This window comes from Ochotona curzoniae, unplaced genomic scaffold (assembly GCF_017591425.1).
Source record: "Ochotona curzoniae isolate NIBS_2020 unplaced genomic scaffold, NIBS_Ocur_1.0 contig_43, whole genome shotgun sequence".
Classification (NCBI taxonomy): Eukaryota; Metazoa; Chordata; class Mammalia; order Lagomorpha; family Ochotonidae; genus Ochotona; species Ochotona curzoniae.
The window spans coordinates 21,288,202-21,309,715 of NW_024466218.1; the positions used below are offsets into that span (position 1 = coordinate 21,288,202).

Below are 21,514 nucleotides of genomic sequence, written 5' to 3' on the forward strand. Positions count from 1 at the left end.
TTTAAAGGCAATTCACATGACTTATATATCTTTTAATATTGTTTTAACTGACATTCTCCAGTTATATGCAAATAGCAAAATTAGGCAACTTCCATTTTTTATAGAACTGGCATCTTTTATATGGCCATGGGGACTTCTTGGTATTGGTTGTAGATTATATGTGTTTGTTTAGACTGCAATCCACCTTAAAAATCTTGCGTATTTCAAGTGTTTTTGTTCTGAGAAGTAGGTACGAAAAATGACGACGTGGGCGTGGTTTTTTCTGTGTAGTTCAGTGCTCTCCACAGGCTGCCAGGCTCTGATTTGATCCATCTTCCTCACCTTAAATAGATCCCTGAATTCACTTTTCTGCATATACTTCCTTTTTGCTCTCACTGGGACTGAAGTTCATGTTGGAAGTCTATGCCTTCAAACTTCATTGAGGAACTCCAGGTTGAGACAAGCTGGGATATGGATGGAGTCCATGGTCAGAGAGGATGGGTTAAATGGAAACAAAACAGGGAACATGTGTTTGAAGTCTAACAGCAATTGCTGCGGGTCGTTCCGATCTTGCAGTTGTGCCTGTGGGAAGAGAGGTAAGACTGAGTGAATACTTATGACACCCAGCAACAGCCAGCTAAGGTGGATCACACAAAGGAAGCAGCCTATGCCACAGGAAGATTTCCATGATAATTACATTAAGACCTCAGGAAATTGGGGCCTGTGAGGTGTTTACTGTGAGGATACGTTAGGCTTGTTAGAGAGCAGATAGCCATTTTTAGACCTAACATATGTTCTAGAGACAGCCAACTTGAACTGCTACCGTGCCACTACTCTGGGCTAATTCCAAAACCTTTCTTAGTCAGTTTCCTCTCCTCTAGATTGGGGAACAGTAACATCACATAAAATAGCAGCAGATGGAACTCCAAGAGTTGGTCCATCCATTTAAACATCCATTAAGTTGGAGAGTGAGTGGAATGGATACTTGCAAAATAACTAAGGAGGGCATTTGATGAAGGAAGAGGCTGGGAGAGCAGTGTGTTTGAACTAGCCACCCACCCACCCACCCACCCATTCTTCAGCCGTAATGTAGCCATGGGGTTAGCAGCTTGCATCTTTGCAGCAATTGTTCTGGTTCTAGGGCAGGCAATGGGACCCTGTCTTCCAAACTTGGGGATTATGCGTTTCGGTGGGTCTGGTGCATCCCACATAGGCACCTGCCTTGGCTTGGGCATCTCTTGGGGGATGCAGTAGCTTTCTCTGGTAGGACTGGGAGTGGTGAAAGCAGCAGAGCTCCCTCTACCTTCTCCACCCAAACCCCATCTGAAGCCAGACATTTTAGGAAATGTATAATCAAGAAAGATTCACTAATGGAGTTCAACAGCAGGCTTGATCATGAAGAAAGGCTCTCAAAAACAAGCCAGTTTGAAAAAAGTTTGAGTAACAAATAACAGCGCCTGTGGGACTATGGTGCATGTCAGTATATACATTATTGGAGTTCTAGAAGGGAAAGAAAGTGAGGATTGGGCAACAGAATATTTGAAAGAATAGTGTCCCCAAACTCCCTATATCTGATAAAAGGTATGTATATACATCTGCAAGAAGGTCAGCCTACCCCAAGTTTTAAAGCATCCATGTGACATCACATGAGTATATGCATAAAATGTGAAATGGCAGGAGGGGTTCTAGAAGGAAAGCCTTTTTGAGAGCATTAGACGTCCTGTTACTTCTCCCCACCATTCACATGTGTTAGGAGGCAGTGGTGTCTTAAAGAGCTTGAAGAAACTGAAGGATTTAGGGTCAAAAAGTTAAAGGTTACCTAATAATCTTTAGGGTTATTATGTAGACAGCAACAAAAGGTGTTAGACATTTAATTCAGCAAAATCTGCAAGGGGATCTTTATGAGATAGCTACCTCTTGGTGAGTTTAACAATTCAGATTTACATTTTTATATTTTGAAGTTTTTTAAACTTTATATGTTAAAAGTATAATGCATTCTGTTTTGATATATGTGCATTTTTTAAAGATATATTTTTTATTGGAAAGTCAGATATACAGCGAGAGGAGGAGAGACAAAAAGGAAGATCTTCTGTCTGCTGATTCAATGACTGCAATGGCCAGAGCTGAGCCAATCCGAAGCCAAGAGCCAGGAACTTCCTCTAGTTCTCCCATGCGGGTGCAAGGTACCGAGGACTTGGGCCATCCTTGACTGCCTTCGCAGGCCACAAGCCGGGAGCTGGATGGGAAGCACAGCCACTGGGACATGAACCGGCCCCCATATTGGATCCTGGCACGTTCAAGGCGAGGACTCTAGCTACCAGGCTATTGCACCGGGCCTGATATATGTGCATTTTTAACACCACATACTGCCTGTAGCACCATGCAAAGGCTTTGTTCAACATGCCTGTATAGGAGTTCAAGTGTAGTAGAGTGTATTGGGAAAAAGCAGAACAGCCACACAGCTGACTAAAACCCGATGACAGGCCTGATGCGGTAGCCTAGTGACTAAATCCTTGCCTTTCATGCCCAGAATCCCATATGGGAACCATTTCATATCCTGGCTGCTCCAGTTCCTGTCTAGCTCCCTACTTGTGGCCTGGGAAAGCAGCAGAGGATGACTGAAAGCCTTGGGACAATGAACCCACACGGGAGACCTGCAAGAAGTTCCTGGCTTCAGATCGGCTCAGCCTCGGCTACTGCGGTCACTTGAGGAGTGAACCAGCAGACAGTTCTGTCTCTCCTTTCTGTAAATCTGCCTTTCCAATAAAAATACATTGTAAGAAAAAAAAATTCAATGACAAAAATCATGGTTTTGGGGGGAAGGGGAAGGAATTGCCAAATACTGCAATCAGTTACTGAGGAAGACTTAATCTGATAGTACCCAGGTACTGCAGAAAATCTGGGGAAACACATTTAAAAGAAGAGTTTACTTCGAGGTAAACACCTTTTAAAATCCATAGTATCATATGCATTGTCCATGAACTCTTGAATGAGAACACATATCGCATCTACTGCTAACTTTTCAAAGTTCCCTGGGACACATGCTTGGAGACTGCTGACACTTCACCTCCATTACATCTGTGCTGGGTAGGCGGCTCCTTGTGCCTGCAGTCTGACTTGGCAGGCATTCTTTGACCTCTGCCCTGAAGTTTCTCCTTGGAGAGAGTGCTGTGCTAGTGTGTAAGCAGCTGAGGAGCTTTCCCCCTCCCGATATTCAAAACCAAGAAAGACTCTCTAAACTTGGACTTGAGTTTGTGTAAATTATTAGCTCTATAAAAATCAGCAGTGCTTGCTTTGGCAGCACATATATTAAAACTGAAACGATACAGAGATGATTAGCATGGCTCCTGCGCAAGGATGACATGCACATTCATGAAGTGTTCAATATTTAAAAATAATAATAATAAATCAGCAGTGGGTCCAGGGTCGTGTCTCTTAGTGGCTTCTTGTCTGTTGTCCAACTCTTCTTCTGGCTCCCCTTTCCACAACTGACTTCCTACCTACATGTATGGATCCCTGCTGGGGCCTTTCAGATGCAACCCCTTGACTGGGCCCTGTTGGCGAGTCTGCCACCTGTACCTTTAACAATCCAGGGCATGAAGAAAATACCCTCTGGTCCAATTCCACAGCCAGCCCTTCCCCGACCTTTGCTTCTATCAGCTACTGACACAGGAGATTAAAGTTCACTGATTTTTTGCTTCAGTTCTTCTCAGACTATGGACTCTACGCTCAGACATGTGTAAGGAATAAACCTAGGACCCTGAGGATTCTGAAGGGAACAGCTGCTCTCCCAAGGCCCCAGGGCTTACCAGGGTCCCCACAGTTTCTGACATATGCCTTCTTTTCTCTCATTCTTACTACTCAGATCATGTTCCTCAGTGCAAATATTTGCAATTTTCCTTCCAGCATTACTTGGCTTCACTGGGTAGAGGTTGCTTAAGAAGTTACAGGATTGTTAGAGAATCAAAATGGCAGAATAGGGTAAGGACACGTTTAAACAGATCAAGAAACATTAGCCAGTGTAAAGCAGAGAGGGGACATTCCAGGAAGTAGGAGAGGACAGAACGACAGCAGAAGGGCACCAGGAGACTGACAGAGACAGGAAAGCAGCAGGCACAATGGTGTGACGTTGCCGTGATCAATACCCCAGTAGCATTCAGCAGATGGCCATCTGAGTTGTACCAGAACTCCACCACCAACAAGGTGGGCAGGAACATTCACTGGGAGATCAGGAGGTGAACGCAGACAAAACTGCCTGTCCTGCTTGTCTGCTTGATTTGACTAGGAGCAGAGGCAGAGCAGCAGCTCCCAGATGGCAGTGCAGGAACAGGTTAGATTTCACAGCCCAGTATGCCTGCTAGAGTTGAATCGAGCACCATTTTGTGTAGGGAGACAAAAGGCTATGGGACAGGATTGCACATGCACTGAGCTGGAAGTGAACTCATTTCTGGTTCAGTGAACTGTAACAGCATGGCATCCTATAGGTTCCATCTAAGATGGGTCTGGGTAGCCCTCAAGACATGACAGCCAGCAGATCAAGAACTCTAGCAGTGGCACATCAGGTGCTATTTGTACAGTGTAGCAAAAGCTTTAAGACTGCATGAACAACAGTGAGATGTGCATGTACTGAGCTGGGAGAGAACTCACTGAACTCATTGGTCCCACAGGGAAAATAATACTGACTTCAACGTCATATGGGTCTAAAAGAAGTTCATGTGGCCAGACCTAATGGCCAACAGGTTCCATCAAGTTCAGCACCATCAACAACTTAGCTATATATAGGACGCCTGGTGTCTCCCTAATCCTGGGAACTGCTCTAACAGGAAGTGGGAGAAAGGTTGTACAGACAATGGTGCAGTCTCAGCACAGTATCACAGGAGGCAGAGAGTGGTAAGCCAGGAGTGGGGCTATGGAGACCATGGTGAAAGTCTAACATAAGAACCCAGACCTGGAACTCACTGGAGGGATTGGTACAAGTGACTGCAAAGAAAGAGCTATGTGCCAACTGTAATAAAAAAAATCGAATTGTAGACCTGTGGGTGACACAGCTTAGAAACCTGCCCCAAGGAGAAGAGTCTGCTAACCAGAAGTACAAGGACCAAAAACAAGAGACAAAAGCACAATGAATATTACTGAAGACTCCTCTGTAAAGGAGCAAAACCCTATGCCAACCTCAGACAGAGTTAACTGAGGAAGACCTCAAGAAAATGGGGGATACAGAATTCAAAACAGTTGTTTTAAAGCTTCTTAACAACGAGAAGCACATAATATAGGAGTTTAAGGAATATGTCACACAGGAAATGAATCAAATGAAAGCTGATATATCAAAAATGAATAATACAGTGGAGTAAATTAAAAGTACAGTGGAGAGTCTCCAAAACAGAATGAAGGAAGAAGAAGAATCTCAGAATTTGAAGATATTTCCTGTCACCAGGGGGAAACAAAAAAAAAGATGGAAGCAGAGCTGGGTTAAACTAAAAAAACTATTCAAAAATTGAAAGACACTATTAAAAGGCCAAATGTAAGAGTTATGGGAGTCCCAGAAGGTGCAGAACGAGAAACTGGGATTAAAGGCGTATTCAATGAAATAAGGGAAAATTTCCCTAATCAAGAGAAAGAATTGGGAAACCTCATCCAGGAGGGGCCCAGAACTCCCCACAGGGTTGACCAAAAGCGATCTTCATGATAAGACCAAGACGTCTACATGATAATCAAGCTCTCTTCAATCGAACATAAGGAAAAGAACTTAAGATGCGCATGTGAGAAAAATCAATTGACATATAAAGAAATGCCAGTTAAATTCACTGGAGACCTTTCACAGGAAACTCTATAGACCAGAAGACAATGGAGTGACATTAGATTCCAGATTCTAAAAACAAGAAATTGTCGGCACAGAATGATGTACCCAGCAAAGCTTTCCTTTATTTTTGAAAATGAAATACAATTTTTCCACAGTCAAGAAAAGTTGGGTCCGGCAATGTGGCCTAGTGGCCAAAGTCCTCTCCTTGAACGCGCCAGGATCCCATCTGGGCGCTGGTTCTAATCCTGGCAGCTCCAATTCCCATCCTGCTTGTGGTCTGGGAAGGCAGTTGAGGATGTCCCAAAGCTTTGGGACCCTGCACCCATGCAGGATACCCGGAAGAAGTTCCTGAATCCTGGTTTCGGATCGGCATAGCATGGGCCGTTGCGTTCACTTGGAGAGTGAATCATCGGACGGAAGATCTTCCTCTCTATCTCTCCTCCTCTCTGTATATCTGACTTTCCAATAAATAAATAAATCTTAAAAAAAAAAAAGTTAAAAGAATATGCCTCTTCCAAACCTGCCCTACAAAGCATACTTAAAGATGTTCTCTTGACAAAGAGGAATAGTGCCCGCCAAAACCAAAAGCAAATGTGAAGAACATCCCAGTAAAATAACAGAAGACTAAATCAATTAACAATCCATTGCTAAAATAAGGACCAAATTATCACCTATTCATATTAACTCTGAATGTAAATGGATTATTATCAATCAAATCTCAGATAAGTAGACTGGATTAAAATAACAAAGCCCACCTATTTGTCGCCTATAGGAGACTTATCTCACCAACAAAGATTTTTTTTTAGTTTCATCTCTTCAGAACACCTTGTTTCTCATTAAATTCTTCACTGGCCCATAGATACAGTAACATCATTTTCTTCAAGAAGGTTCTTGATTTTCTTTTTCATTTCTTCAGCAACACATCAGTCATTTGGTAGCATGTTATTTAAGTTCATGACAATTTTTATTTCTTTTTTTTTTCTTCCTGCTGTTGATTTTGTATTGTGGCTTTTCATTTAAGGGGATGTATAGTAAGTGTGTAATAGAGACTATCATATCCAGATGTGAGGCTACAATGCAGTATGCATCTTTACTTCTAGATCAAAGATGGGCTCCCAATGAAACTGTTAACTGTATCTTGACAATAGGATGCTGGACTCTCTGCCATGGTCCATGCCCACAATGATGGACAAATGACTGTTTATGAAGAACTATACTATAATAATAATATAGGGGAACTCAATGTGGGGAAAGAGGACTTGGGGAGGGGGTAAAGAAAATCCAGGAGCCAATGGGTCTGCATCATAAAATGATAATAATAAAAAAAAGTAAAAAAAAAAAAAATGTTGTTGTTACAGGATTGCTTAAGAAGTTTCAGGAAGGGCCCAGCATGGTAGCCTAGTGGCTTAAAGGCCTTGCCTTGAACGCATCAGGATCCTGTATAGGTAGCAGTTCATGTCCCAGTGGCCCTGCTTCCCACCTAGCCCCCTGCTTGTTGCCTGGGAAAGCAATCGAGGATGATCCAAAGCCTTGTGACCCTGCACCCGTGCAGGAGACCCAGAAAAAGACTCTGGGCTCCTGGCTTCGGATTGGCTCAGCTTCAGCCATTGCAGCCACTTAGGGAGTGAATCAGTGGAAGGAAAATCTTTCTCTCCGTATATCTGATTTTCTAATAAAAATAAATAATTTTTTTTAAAGGAAGGTTCAGAAAGTGCTACCTCTTCCTGCCAAGCTGTCCCCACATGGAAGCATGAGAAGAAGGGGGTGTACTTTTCCCAGTGATGAATGGCATGTGGCCATCATGCTCAGGCTGTTCATCTGCCACTGCACACGGGGCCCAGGCACTTGGCCAAAAGCAGCTTGGGCAGCTCTAAATGGTCAATTGTTTTTGGTTATAAAAATTCCCATCATCTTGAAAAGCAGACCAAAAGAACTGTTCATTTAGCATTTTCTTTAAAGCCTGTTTCTTAAGGCAAATATTTCTAGTCCTAGAGACAAAATTTAGTTGTTATTCTTAAGAGAACATTTCTGAGTGTATGCTCATCATATGCTTATTTTTGTTAGTTCCACTGGGCATTACTGCTGGCCAATGAAATTCCCCATCATACAGAATGTGAGAGCGCAGTCCCTGGGGGTCAAGAATGACAGGGTTGTTTGCCCTGGTGGAAGGCCCTGGCATCCTGGGTCTTCTAGCATGTCATGCAACCGGTATTAAAAGCATTAAGGGTTATATTCTCAATATTCCTTTTGAGTTTTAGACTAAGACTTTTATAAAATTTATCAATACCTTAAAACTTACCTGGATTGTTCGTATAAAGGCCACTGTTACCCGTTCTTCAAATTCATTCAGGGGAGTATAAAGATTCAAGATTTTGACAATCTGTTAGAATAAAAACAAAATTTAGCGCATCACTAAATGAACACAACACAATGTTTGAACTTGAATGACAATCAGACTGGATGACATTGGAACAGTTGTATGTTCTCTCTTGGAACCACAATGCTTGTAGGTAGAGCCAGACTGCTCCGTATTAACACAGGAGTGTTTTGTCACCAGGGAGTCCCTGGTTTTGCCCGGTGGGCCCGGGGCCTGTTACGCCTGGCACCTGCACACCCCACACGCCCTTCCTGGTGCCTGACTGATAATGAGGAATATAGAAAAAAACGGCCTGGAATCCTTAGCCTCTTATTTGCTGATAATGGAAAGGTTTCTGGGATTCCTACCTTCAGTGATAAAGAGGTTGTTTGACAACACCTAACTAGCCTTCTACCCTTTCTCTTACCCTTTACAATGAAAAGCATATTTGTCTGCCTGCCAGTTGTGTGTGAAGTGGCCTGCTCACATGCAAGGACAGCTGTATGCTAGAAGTCAATGTATGAAAATACATATTTATGTATATTATGTTTATTACACAGGCAAAAAACGGTTTGAACATTTTCAGGGGCCGGTGCAGTGGCATAGTAGGCTAATCCTCTATCTGTGGCATCCCACATGGATGCCAGTTCTGAACAGTCCCAGGTGCTCCACTTCTGATCAAGCTCTCTGCTTATGGCCTGGTAAAGGCAGTGGAAGATGGCTCAAGACCTTGTACCCATGTGGAAGACCCAGAAAAAACTCCTGGATCTCAGCTTCAGACCAGCCCAGTTGTGGCCATTAAAGCCATTTAGGGAGTGAACCAGCAGATGGAAGACCTTTCTCTTTCCTTATCTCTCCATGTAACTTTCAAAAAAAAAATTAAGTCTTTCCTTGAGAGGCTGAACTCTCCTAATGGCTAGCAGAGGAAGCAGATGAGCCCTGGTGCTTGGTTGTGCTGAGTTGGGGGTTTGTTTTTGCAGGTGCTAAGCTGGAAGACGATGCGCTAGTTGACTTGGAGAGTCTAGTTTCCCTGGGCAGGACTCGGAGACCTTCTGCCAAGTAGCCACACTCATGACGGAGGCAAGACCTACCTGTGCGTGAATGGAACTTACCCATCCACAGACTGGGACCAAGCCACGGTGAAAATGCACTTTTAGGAGGAGGAGGAGGACAGAGATATTGAAATGCCCCCTTTTAAAATGATTTCATTTGAAATAATGGGGTCTTAAGTGAATATAGGACCATACGGAAAGCAGAATTATAGAAAGTTTTTTCCATCATTGTGAGGCAGGCAAATACTCAGCCATTGTCTCAAAGAGTTGAACATTCCAGATAGGAGACACTGCAGCTGATTGCTGCGGTTTTAATGAAGCTTCATGTGCTGCAGGCTTTATTGCCCTAACCTGCGATGTGGGCAGAGGAGGTTAGAGGGCCTGTGGTACTCAGGATGGCACAGCCCTATGGTGGCTTTAGTTCATCCTGGACACCTTGAGGATGATGTCACAAGGGCTCCTAGAGGCTGGGGGTGGGGGAGGGAAGGTGTACAGGAGGCCCACATGCAAGGGAAGGTGGGAAGCAGAAGCTGGGCCCCAGCATGGCAGTGGCTTGGACACCACCATACCTGTTGGGTGCTGAGGGAGGTACACAAGGAGCAGATGGCCTCCGCGTCCTCCTGAGTTTTCTTCTTCAGCTGCAGGAGCTGGGCTGCCTGGATCAGAGGCTCGAGGGTCTGAACTGCCCCACTCTGGTGAAGGTTCCTTCCCCGCAGCCACTCTTCAAGTTGGCTGATGTTGTACCTGAGCCATGGGCAGAGGGCAGGGCTGTGTGAGGTGCTCCTCCTAAGCCACTTGGGAAGGGGACACCTGGGCCGTGTCCTCACCCTCTTGAGTTCACAGGGTTAAAAGGTTTGCCCAGCTCCCCACCCCCTGCCCAGGAGCTGTTGAATAAAGGATGAATAAATGAATATGTGGATGTTTAAACACACCCAAAGCACATCAGTTAATGGAGAAAAAAAGGCCATTCTGTATTTTGATGTACAATTAATAATTAAACAGTCACATGTTGACACCTCCCCCACAGAACCCTCATGCCTATCCTAATCTCCGAGTTTCCCCTCTGGCCTACCTAGAATGGGTCCAAACTTCATATCGGAGTAAGGAGCCATCTTTAAGCTATGACCTTGTTTGCCAAGTCCCTGCCTCTGGGTTTGCTAAACACACTGACTACGTCAAGGACTGCCTGAGAGATCTGAAGTTCCCATGGAGGGCTGGTGTGTGTGTGTGTGTGTGTGTGTGTGTGTGTGTGTGTGCGCGCGCGCGCGCTGCCTACACTGGCAGGGTTGGCGTCAGCAGGGGCCTGTTCTCTCCCAGCCGCCCCCGAGCCTGTGCTGCCCCCTTACCTGAGTTGCATGCCTGTGCTCCAAGAGCACACGTCTTTCCGCAAGAGCAGGTTGTTGAGTGTCACCGCATTGATCACATAGAAGAGCTGCTTGAACACCTGCTGGATGATCTCGGGGTCCAGGCCCTGGTCGCACATGACCCCATGGAAGGCATTCATCTGGCGGATGATGGCCTCTAGGCAGTAGGTGTTTTCTCCATCCACCATGCTGGAGGAGCGCTTCCGGTAGCCTGTGGGCTTCACGCCAGAGAGACCCTGGATGCTCTCATTCTCCAACATGGCAGAAACTGAAAGAGGAAAGCAGACTGATGGAAGCTTGCCTGCTCGGCACAGACAGGGTCCGGGTTTTGGATGAATGAGAGCATCAGGGACTTGCAGCTTTGCCCATAGCACTGTCCAGAGGTACGGAACAACTGCCATGATCAGGAACTCAGTGACATGTGGCAGGGAATTTTCAAATGCATTCATCTCTATATGAGATGCAACTGTTCTCCCTGAGATTTGTTGGTGATGGGACAAAGTGGATGGGCATGTCAGCCTGAGTCTGTACTGCCTGTGCTGAAGGGTTAGAGTCCAGGATCTGAGTGACTTTAAGAACACTGGGGCCCAGCATGATGGCTCGGAAGCTAAAATCCTCTCCTTGCATGTGGCCATTGTGGCCACTTGGGGAGTAAACCAGTAGACAGAAGGTCTTTCTGTCTCTCCTTCTCTTTGTAAATCTGCCTTTCCAATGAAAAATAACCTCTTTTTAAAAAAGCACATAGCCAGTAGCTATATAAACAGAGGTTAGCTGGCCTGTCAGCCTCACTGCACAGCACTTAGCTGTGCACTAGTCAAGACTTCTTAGTTTTCTAGTAACTTACTTAGTTTAGGGTCAACACTTTTTAGTTTTTTAGTAACTGTATAAGACACTGCCCATTTTACTGAGGCATAAAGAGGTTGGATGACTTCTTTAAAAACCATGCTGCTAGGAAGTGGCAGGGCCAGGATCTGAACCCAGGTCTGATCCCAGAGCTTCTGCTATTAACCGTTGCATTATTGTGAGTTCCAAAATGTGTTCCCAATTTCTATGTCACTATGTCCTCTGCCCAGTACAATAAGGTGCCAGACTGGAAGAAGGATTTGTAGTGAACCCCATGTGGGAGATGTGATTTCTGGACTGGTCCAATTGGGCATTAACCCAGAAGCTACGTGCTGTAAGGAGCCTAGGCGAGTCTTCACGGAGCTCAGGGAACTTTTCCTTTTATTCTTCAGAGTATATCTGCCCTCCATTCCAGCACTGTAATACTTCATAGACAAAGTCCACAGGTGGCCAGAGGAGTTTTAATGGCTATCTGTTTAAATTAACTTGCTTGGGGGAACAATATGGTATCAGAGTAACACAGATAAAGGAAAAGTCTCCAATGCGCATCTGTATGCTGACAACCACAGGATCATCTGAGGAAGCACCTGGGTTTCCAGAGGCTGTGGTTAATATGAGGAGTCTTCAAGGAACTCAGGGAAAATGCACTTTGCTTTTGGATTCAATTTCCTTGTAGCTGTGATGAAGTGCATGCCAAAGTGTGGTTCCCTAGAGGTATGGTGGGCCGCCCCCCAAGCCTTCCCAAATCTCACAGCCATTGCCGCCACCAGCATACCTATCATGGGTTGCAGTAGGCCCTCGGCAATCTTAATGAGCTGCTGGTAGATCTGGATGGAGAGGTCGCTCAGCACCTGTCGATACTCTGTGAGGTCAAAGTTCTTCAGACAGTGTTCATTCTGCTTCGCCGTGTTCTGAGTCATGAAGCCCTGAAGAGGGAGGGGTAAGCATGACTGAGGTTCTACGGGCTGCCACTGGGCTCGTACGAAGTATTAGAAAACCCTGAGGCTTCACTGATGGCTCTTGAACTTGAAAGTGGTATAAAAATGACAATGTGATAGAGAGATCACGACTATGTAATTACAAAGGTCTGCAGCATTGAGTCCAGATCCCCAAAGTAGTTTCCCTAAAGTAGCAAAACTCAGACCGACAGCAGGTCCAGACAAAGAGAGCTCTGTGCTTTCTGACTCCTCTGCTAAGTGCTCACCCCAAGGCACCAGGTTGCTCAGTGCATGAGGGAGCAGGACCATGGTTATGGGATGTGTTTGTATAATGAAACCTTTTGTATGGATTTCATCATTAAGCAGGTGGACTGAAGTGATTCTATGGCTTTAGGGATCTGGTGTCTTAGGCTTCTGTATTAACAAGATGGGACAGCAGGCCAGCCAGAAGCGCTGCCAATGTCAAAAGCAGCCACGTGACCAATGTCCTTGTTCTTCAACGTAAGGAAAGCCAGTGGTCTCATACAATCTGTGTCCTCCAAAGGGCAACTCCAGTGAAGCTCTTGTACTCTGCCACATCACAACAGTCTTCATAAAAATAAAGGCAGATGGAGGAGGGGAAGGCAGGATGACCATAAATGCCCAATAGACTGAATCATTCATTCTCACTGTTTGACTGTGCTGGCCTGGTTCTACCATGCTTCATGTCTTGTTCCCAAGAACAGGAGTTTATCTACGGAGAGCCTCAGGTAAGGGATTCTTGAACTTGCCATAGCCTTACATATCTTACCCTCCATTTCGAATATCCATCCCACTGGGTCAAGTGGTGAGTCCCAGTGAGACAATTAAGTGTGGTTCTGTGTTTAAAAAGCTTGTGTAGGTTGGGACTGGTGTGGTGACATAACGGGCTAATCCTCCACTTTGCAGCACCAGCATTCCAGACAGATGTTGGTTTGTGTCCCGGCTGCTCTACTTCCAATCCAGTTTCCTACTTACGGTTTGGGAAGCCAGCAGAGGATGGCTCATGTCCTTGGGCCCCTGAACCACTTGGGAGCCCTGGAAAAAGCTCCAGTGTCCAGGCTTTAGATCAACTCGGCTCAGCTCTGGCTGTTCCAGCCATATGGGGAGTAAGCTAGCAGATGGAAGCTCTTCCTGTAAATCTGCTTTCAGATAAATATTTTTTTTAAATTTATTTTTAATTGAAAGGCAGATTTTTTCATAGGGAAGAAGAGACAAAGAGAAAAGGATCTTCCATCCACTGGTCCATGCCCCAAATGGCTGCTATGGGTGAAGCTGATCAAAGCTAGGATTACAGGAGCTTCTTCCAGGTCTCCCATGTGGGTGCAGAGTCCCCAGGACTTGAACCATCCTTTGCCGTCTTCTCACGCCATTAGCAGGGAGCTGATCAGAAGTGGAGCAGCCGGAACCTGAATTGGCACTCATTTGGGATGCCAAACACTTGCAGATGGATGAGCAACCTGTTGAGCCACCATGCTGGCCCCTCAAATAAATCTTTAAAGAAAAAAAAAATGCTTGTGTGCATCACAGAAGACATCTGGTTTGGAACAAAGGATGGTTCTTTGATCTGAGCCCAACTCTTTCATTATAAAAGTAAGTGATCAAATACAAATTCTGACTCTCAGGAAAGAGATGAGTCAAGCTAAGTACCCAATCGTAAGACCAGCTGGGGTGGCATAGCCTCCTATCACCCCAAGGAGACAGCTGAGTCAAAATCTGCTCTAACACAGAAGACTGAATAAAGCTTGGAAAACTGTTGCAGTTTTGGTTTGTGTTGCCTCAGGAAGGGTGGGTACTGAGGTTTGTGAAGGAAAGGAAGCAAGGCAAAGATGGGGAGGCCCCTGGAAATATGAGTAGGGCCCGTGTGGAGGCAGCTGGGACCATCACCAGAGAAGCAAGGTGAGGTAAACATGTGCCATGCCTAGATCATGTACTACACACACAGCATGGAGGAACCCTTCTAGAGATCACAGTGGAGATGGGGAGCCTTGGAGGTCCCAAATGGAACGCGACATGATGGTGTCAACCAGGCTGCAGGCCTAGCCATTAAACTCGGTTGGCAGCATGAAGCTGGGCTACACAAATATAGGGCTGACTTGGTGTTCCTTTTTTATTTACTCATCTTTGTCTTGAAACAGCTTGGCATGGGAGAGTGGGACACTAGACAGTTGGATTTCTTGAGGCATTTACTGAAGTGGTGCAAATAACAAGATCATCCAAGATCTCTGACAAGGGAAGGGCACAGTTAGCCCACATATCCCCTCTCAGTTTTCTGTCTTGATTCAGGGGTACTCATCCAGACCCCTAGAAACAGGCTTTGTATGTTCTGCCCCATTCCCACTCCCAGTCACCAGGTACAGTAATTCCTACCAGAGTCTGAGGTCCTAGCAAGGGGGTCAGAGAGCTGACTTCCCTCCAACGGCTGCAGAGCACCTTGGGATGCATTTGGCTAGAGCAAGGATGCCTTCTGGGAGCTTAGCCCAGTACTCACCTCATCCCCGCTGTACTGCTTCAAGCAGTGAAGGAGGCGACAGGTGTTGGACAGCCAGAACGTCGTCATCTCAAAGTCATCATTGTGCTTCTGTGGAAAGAGAAGGATCCCCCACCCAGCTGAAAATGGTACCTGTCTGGCCAAGCGCTTACCTGAGCCTCTCCATATTCTGCATCCTAGCCAGCGTTCCCCAGTGCCCCTGACAATGGGCATGACCCTTGCTGGTCAGAGAGAAGATCCACTCACTACCAAGAGACGGCATCCGGAAGCCATGTCTTGGTTGCTGATTGGGCGTGTACATACAGAAACACACAAGTGACAGGTTGTTCCCACCACTGAAGAACACAGTGCAAGCAAGGCTCAGCCCCAGCTGCCTGGCCTCTCTGCACTAGCCACGAGGATCCCTGCCCCTTCTTGGAAGTACCTGTTCTCCAGCTCTGGGGACCTGAGGGTGCTTGCTGGTGAAATATTCTGGGGTCCCATGTATCAAAAGGTCAGATGTTCCCGTAGGCTAAACTTTCTAGAAAATGGTTATAAACTAAGGTGGGGGCAAGGCTTCCTCAGGGAGGTGAGCTCTATAGTCAGCCCAAGCCTGAGTCAGGCTTTGGCTGCAGCTTTTGAAAGCGCTCAAGGCTGGAGACACATGCTTGAGCCCCCAGGTGCTTAGAGCCCTGCATGGAGGAAATGGCCCACGGAGCCTGCAGGCCAATAGGCCATGCAACCCAAAGCTCTGGGATGGCTGACCACAGAGCAGGTGTCGGTGTTGAGTGTTGGGGTGGGTCTGAGGACAGCCTCATATGGCCACTAGTTTGGATCCTGGTTGCTCCACTTTGAACCAGCAGAAACTGGCAGAAGCTGGTCCAAGTACTTGGTGTGGGAGACCCAGAAGAAGCTCCTGACTTCAGCCTGACCCAACTATGGCTGCTGCAGTCATATGGAAAATAAACAGAGGGTTTCAAATAAATAAATCTTTAAAAACAGAATGAGACAGCTGGGATTGTAATGAGAACCTTATAATCACTTGATGAAACTTATTATTTGCTCTGCTCTCCCAGTTCAGGAAGGCAGTCAGTCAAGGATGGCCCAAAGCTTTGGGACCCTGCACCTGTGTGGGAGACCTGGAGAAAGTTCCTGGATCCTGGCTTTGGATCGGCACAGCATGGGCCGTTGCGCTCACTTTGGGAGTGAATCATCGGACGGAAGATCTTCCTGTCTGTCTCTCCTCCTCTGTATATCTGACTTTGTAATAAAAATAAATCAATTTTTAAAAAAATTTTGTTTTTGAAAAAAAAGTATTAATAGCACAGAATAAAGGATTCCTGACAGTGGAAAAAAAAAAAAAAAACGAAACTGAGCAGTAACCCTTGTGCCCTAGTGCTGCTAGAAGGCTGAAGACCCTCTCCCCACTCATCACCTGACTCTGGCTCCTGCTGACTGGGCTTCACTTCCCTGCAGGGTAGTCTGACATCGCAGGGGCTGCCACTTGGTCACAGAGAGGCTCGTGTGTCTCTGAGTTGTGTTAATATCCTGAGGGCAGCCCTGTCTTGGACCAGAGCTGGTAGCAGCAATGTAGCAGTACTGTCCAGGTGAAAGGCGGTCTAGGTTCCAGTGGAGTTCCATCAGCCGCAGGGCCAGGTCCAGTAGGCCCTGGCTGCAGCCGGATGCCTTCCCAGTTCATGCAGCAGTGGTAGGCAGACCTAGGCATGCTAATAAGCTCTGGGCAGCCTCTCCAGGCTACCCTGGATTTCTGGCTTAATCCAAGCATCCTGGCTACACAGGGGACCTCATCCACTGCCCCAACACTCAAGTACTGAGAAGCAGCAGGAGGAGGATGCCTGCTCTCAGTCCCAGCCTCCTGCGCAGCCCACTGACCTTGAGGACTTTCTTGATGCCGTTGATGGTGGAGGTCAGCAGGGAGTGCACCTTGACGTCGTCGTTGGTGTAGTCTGCATGCCTGATGCACATGTAGAGGATGTACGCAGGGAGGCAGGGCACAGTGCCCGACAGCACCTGGGGCTTCAGGTCTACCAGCAAAGATGGCAGCAAGCAGCAAAGAGAGAGATGGAGGGGGTGCCAGGGTTCACACTCCTCCTCCTAGAAACCTCCCCACTGTTTCTCAGTAGCTCACCCAGGAATGGGAGGGTTGTGGGAAGGGAGTGGGGAAGCCGGTGAGAAGCTACCAGGATGCACAAACACCTTCTGGCCCTATTGATCAGCACTTTCAGCTGCTGCAGCAAAAAAACCAAAGCCAAACTGTGGAATGAATGGAACCAGGTCTTTGTTCTTAACTGCAGAGGAAGAGAACCCAGAGCTGTGCACACATGCAGGGCCACCAGCTAAGGAGGCCTCAGGGGGCAGGCTGCAGACAGGACTGGGCTCCCCACTGGGAGAAAGCCACCCCTCCACCCCTGCTCCAGCCCGGGGGACCCCTGCTTCCTGCAGGGGCATGATCAGGTCCCCAGCAGCCAGAATGCAGGGCCAGCCAATTCCAGCTTTCTACAGGCAGTCAGACAGCTGAGCACTGGTAAGGCTGCAGCCACCTTGGGTGTCACTCTGGGGACAGAGGACCTGGCAGCGTTAGTCTTCTGAACTCACAGGCACACACAGATGCACCAGGCCATGAATACACTTGTCCTGTTCAGGTCCCACCGGCATCACTCTCTTTCCCCATGACCTGCACACACATGCTCAGACCCTTGTCCCCTAAGCGCTAAAGCCTGGGGAGGGCCAGGGAGAAGCTGTAACACTATGTTCTATCCCACAGCATTCCAGGGGATTCAGTGAGCCAGCCCTAAAGTGACAAGTGGTGACAGGAGTCCCAAGAGGCAGGGCAGGGATAAGAGGCCTGGTGCAAATACAAGGTGACAAGTGGACATGGGGTGTTCACATTGTACCCCCAGACCCTGACCTTCTCTCTCATCACCCTCACCCACCCCGGCATAAACTGGCATCATGAGCCACCTCCCCTCACTTCCCCCAAGCCAGGCTTGGAACAGCAGTGAGGGAGAGTTTTCTTCACCACCTTCCTGTGGCAGGATCCTCCCTGCCCTTCTGCCAGGGTTCTCCTGGTCTGGGTTGGGCTGGGGTTGTGCCACCAGCACTACCATTTGCTCCTTGGGTTATGCTGGCACATCAACCACATCCCTTTCAATAACGCTTACTCCTGGCCAGCACACTTTGGGTACCTGCTTAGCATTTGGGCACCATGGAGAAGTGCCTTAGTTCTAATGAGAATGCCAGTACATTTATCTAGAACAATACCACAAGCCGATGACCCATGTACAAACAGCTTGTCTTGGGACATCCTCCTCTGATCGCACAGGTATTTGATCAGGCTCCTGGGCTACACATGCGCCATCCATGGGAGAAGAGGCCAGGGTTCTATTCTCCACGGTCTTTCTCAGCTGCTAATCTTGGCATCTGCTAGGCTGCGGTCTGGAGGGAGGCAGAATGCCTGGGCAGTTTGGTTGGACTTGACCTGGCCTGAGGCAGCCAGAGCCAGGCCACTGCCAGGACTCTCATGAGTGAGGATCAAGGCTGTACTGACCCAAGAGCTGAAGTAAATAAGTTCTAGGCTGTCAGACTCCACTCTCCCTGCATCCCAGCCCTGCGCACCCTACAGAGCATGACCTCCAGCACCTGAGGGCAATCTCTCCATGCTAGCAGTGACCTCCCATCTAAGCTTGGAATGTGCCTGCAGCCCCCATGTCTCAGAAAGGATTTTTAGCCCTATCACAGTATATTCACGTTCGATAGATCTCACGTGATGGGGCAGTGGTAGCATGTTCTCATTTTACAGATAGGAATGCTGGGAAGTGCTGAGAAGTGAGCGAGTGGTTCATAGTCCACTCTTCCTTTGTGCATGGCTCTTTCCTCTAAGGCTCCACCTCTTGGCTCTGAGACTTGCTGCTGGCTTAGGCTGGGCACAGGGCAGGTGGTGACCGTGTTGGAACCCAGTGGGGTGTGAGAACAAATGGGAGGGTACTAGTACAATGGCAAAGCAAGCAGCACTGGTAAGGTAAATAGCTCCCTTGAGCCAGCCCTTGAAAGGCAGTGCCTACAATGGGCAAACGTAAGGAGCCCCCCTGCCCCATTGGTGGCACACCCAAGCAGAGTGACCCTAAGGTGCAAGAGGCTCTGTTCCAGCTCAGCAAGAGAAATCTACCCCAACCACTCCACTCCACACTGCACACTCCAAGCACACTGCAGCCTGCCTGGCCAGCCCCAACCTAGGTACCTATCTGGAGAATGCAGAAGAGGAGAGACTAGCCCAACCGGACCCCCACAGTGGTTGTGCAACCCCAGGCACTGTGAATGCACTGATTCAGCTTTTCAAATCCCCTGCCGCCTGGCTGTGCATTCTGATGCGGGATGTGTGTATGTGTGGCGGGGTTGGGGTGCAGTTTCTAAATGTGGCCTGGAATTCTGCATTTCTCACCATTCCCCAAATGCCTCCCACTTCCATGCCATCCCACATGGGGATGCTGGTGAACAGCACAGCGACAGCTACATGGCCAGATAGCAAAGAGTCGGATGCCTGTGGACCAGCAGACCCTCCCCTGAGAGCCTATGCACGGACCACACTGTGCCTGCAAACTGCAAAGCTCTGGACAGAAGCTGCCCTATCCTCAACCTGGGCAGGTGACAGGAATGTCTCAGGACACCTTGTGTGAACTAAACAGCAGCTTCCTGGGGAGGATCAAGCCTGGGGCTGAAGACAACGGGCTGGGCATGAGCTGATGGCAGCAGCATGCAGTCATTGCTGTTGGAAGCAGTTGCCCACACAAACCCACGCCAATGAGGGGGCTGGGGCTGCCTCTGGGGGAAGCATGTGGCAGGCATGAGCCATGCCACCAGCTCCCCACTCACTCCTGCCTGCCACAGTCAGAGCAGGGGCCTCTCTTCCTCAGGTCCATGTGAGTGTGCAATTGACGGGGTTGACTTGCTCTGGGAAAAGCAGTGAGCAGTCACCAAGAGCACCACTTGGAGGCAGTGGATGGTCTGGGGAAAAAGAGCCACAGGGGTGGGTGGGGGGATGCAGACAGAGGCTGGGATAGACCGTGCTGAGTACAGACAGAGGAGGGGGTGGGTCCTGACCTGTCACCAGGTTCCGAATGAGGAGTGCCTCGTCCTCCTTGTGGTACTCCAGCATGCCCTGGAAGTCCTTCTCCTTCCGCTGCACCGTGACCTGCCTGGTGAGCTCATGGTGCTTCCTGTCATTCTGGGCCAATGCTTGCACAGCTGAGCAGGAAGGAGAGAACGGGACACATGAAGGCCTGGGACTGATCACTGCATTTTCAGAGCACCACATTCTGTGCTGTCCCTTGAGGCTGCATGATACTGGGGGAGCTCAGTCCCTGGCACAGGGCAACGTGAGGCAGCAGCAGGTGGGAGAGTTGCCTCACCAGGTGGCAGTTTCATGGAGGATATGCAAGGCTTTGGTTGGGTCCATTATACTTGGTTCCCTGTGTGTGGCTACAGGGCACTCTCGGGACACTGGGCAGTACAGACCCAAGGGCTGCAGGTTGGGGCACTGCCTGTGGCCTGCTTTGGATGGAACAGTACAGAGTCTGTGATGCAAGAAGGCACTGTGCCTTGTACCCATGTGTAAGATTAGACATGGGAACTTGTCTGCTGTAGGATCTACCACCTAAGGCAATTCTCCAAGGTGGAGTCTCTGTGTTGTGGGGTGGGGTGGGATCCATCCCCCATCCCCCATCCCCAGCCTCCCCTCAGCCTGGGCAGGTTGGGGAGGGTGGTGGGTGTCCAGATCCTCATGGGAGCAGGTACCACACAGCATCCAGCCCTGCCTCTGCAGCACCTAGCTAAGGAGACACATCTGAGCATTCACACAGAAGCACACTTGGTGACCTGGCTTGCCAGATGTGACATCAGGTATGTGCACCTGCTGTTGTCAGGTGCTGTGTCAGGTGTGTGCACCTGCTGATGGCAGTTGGACAGGAGCATCCCTGCTAAAAGGACTCAATGGGCACACTGGGGCCTGGATGAGCAGGGTGGAGTGGGGCACCCAAGGGGTGGACGTGTACTGGTGCTCTCCCAGGGCCTCGGTATGACGGAGCATTGTCTCACACCAAAAAGTCTTGCCTCCCAACTTCAAACCCCTTCAGGGCAAGGACCACGGGGTACTTTTCTGGCCCCCTCAGCCCTCCAGCCCCACAAAGCCTGCTTCACAGGCAGCACCCAACTCAGGGGACCACAATCTTCCACCCTTCTTCTAGCTTCGACTGATCAAGGGCATAGGTGCTCTCAGTGTCCCAGTTCTACTGCCTGGCCGGGTCCGTCCAGCAGGAAATGAGCCAAGAGGGAAGGATGCCTGGGCAGAGGCAGCCTCAGTTCCGCAGGCACGGCTGTTGGGCACACCTGTGCCATGCAGGTACCCATGTTCATGCATACACACATACACACTACCTTCCAGGTCCTGGACTCGCTTCATGTAAATCTTCAGCTGCTTCTTGAGCTTCCTCTCATTCTTCTCCAGCTTTTCGACCAGTTCTCTGAAGTCCTGAGAGCAGAAGGAAGCAGTGTGGGAAGAGGGCTGAGCCTTGCCCTGGGTGGCAGGGCGTGGCCTGTGCTGCTATCACACAGGTCAGGCTGGGAGGGTGCTGTCCCTGCTGCGGCATCCAGGAAGCAGGAGGTGAGTCAGACATTGTTA

The 21,514-nt window shown here is 48.4% G+C and overlaps 1 protein-coding gene and 1 non-coding gene across 2 annotated transcripts in view; one reads left to right on the top strand and one right to left on the bottom strand.

Moving 5' to 3' along the window:
- Positions 1 to 320: 320 nt before the first annotated feature.
- The window catches only part of MYO5B (myosin VB), a 204,988-nt gene continuing 183,794 nt past the window's right edge, over positions 321 to 21,514 (bottom strand). The window contains exons 32-40 of the mRNA XM_040984669.1: positions 21,271 to 21,364; positions 19,939 to 20,082; positions 16,714 to 16,865; positions 14,842 to 14,931; positions 12,170 to 12,320; positions 10,534 to 10,819; positions 9,757 to 9,931; positions 8,079 to 8,159; positions 321 to 561 (exon numbers count right to left, since the gene is read on the bottom strand). Coding sequence (XP_040840603.1) covers positions 409 to 561; positions 8,079 to 8,159; positions 9,757 to 9,931; positions 10,534 to 10,819; positions 12,170 to 12,320; positions 14,842 to 14,931; positions 16,714 to 16,865; positions 19,939 to 20,082; positions 21,271 to 21,364 — 1,326 coding nt within the window. The 3' untranslated portion in view covers positions 321 to 408. The remainder of the gene's footprint in view (positions 562 to 8,078; positions 8,160 to 9,756; positions 9,932 to 10,533; positions 10,820 to 12,169; positions 12,321 to 14,841; positions 14,932 to 16,713; positions 16,866 to 19,938; positions 20,083 to 21,270; positions 21,365 to 21,514) is intronic.
- Positions 3,265 to 3,371, top strand: LOC121159777. The gene has a single exon (XR_005884430.1). It is a non-coding gene; the product is annotated as a U6 spliceosomal RNA (small nuclear RNA).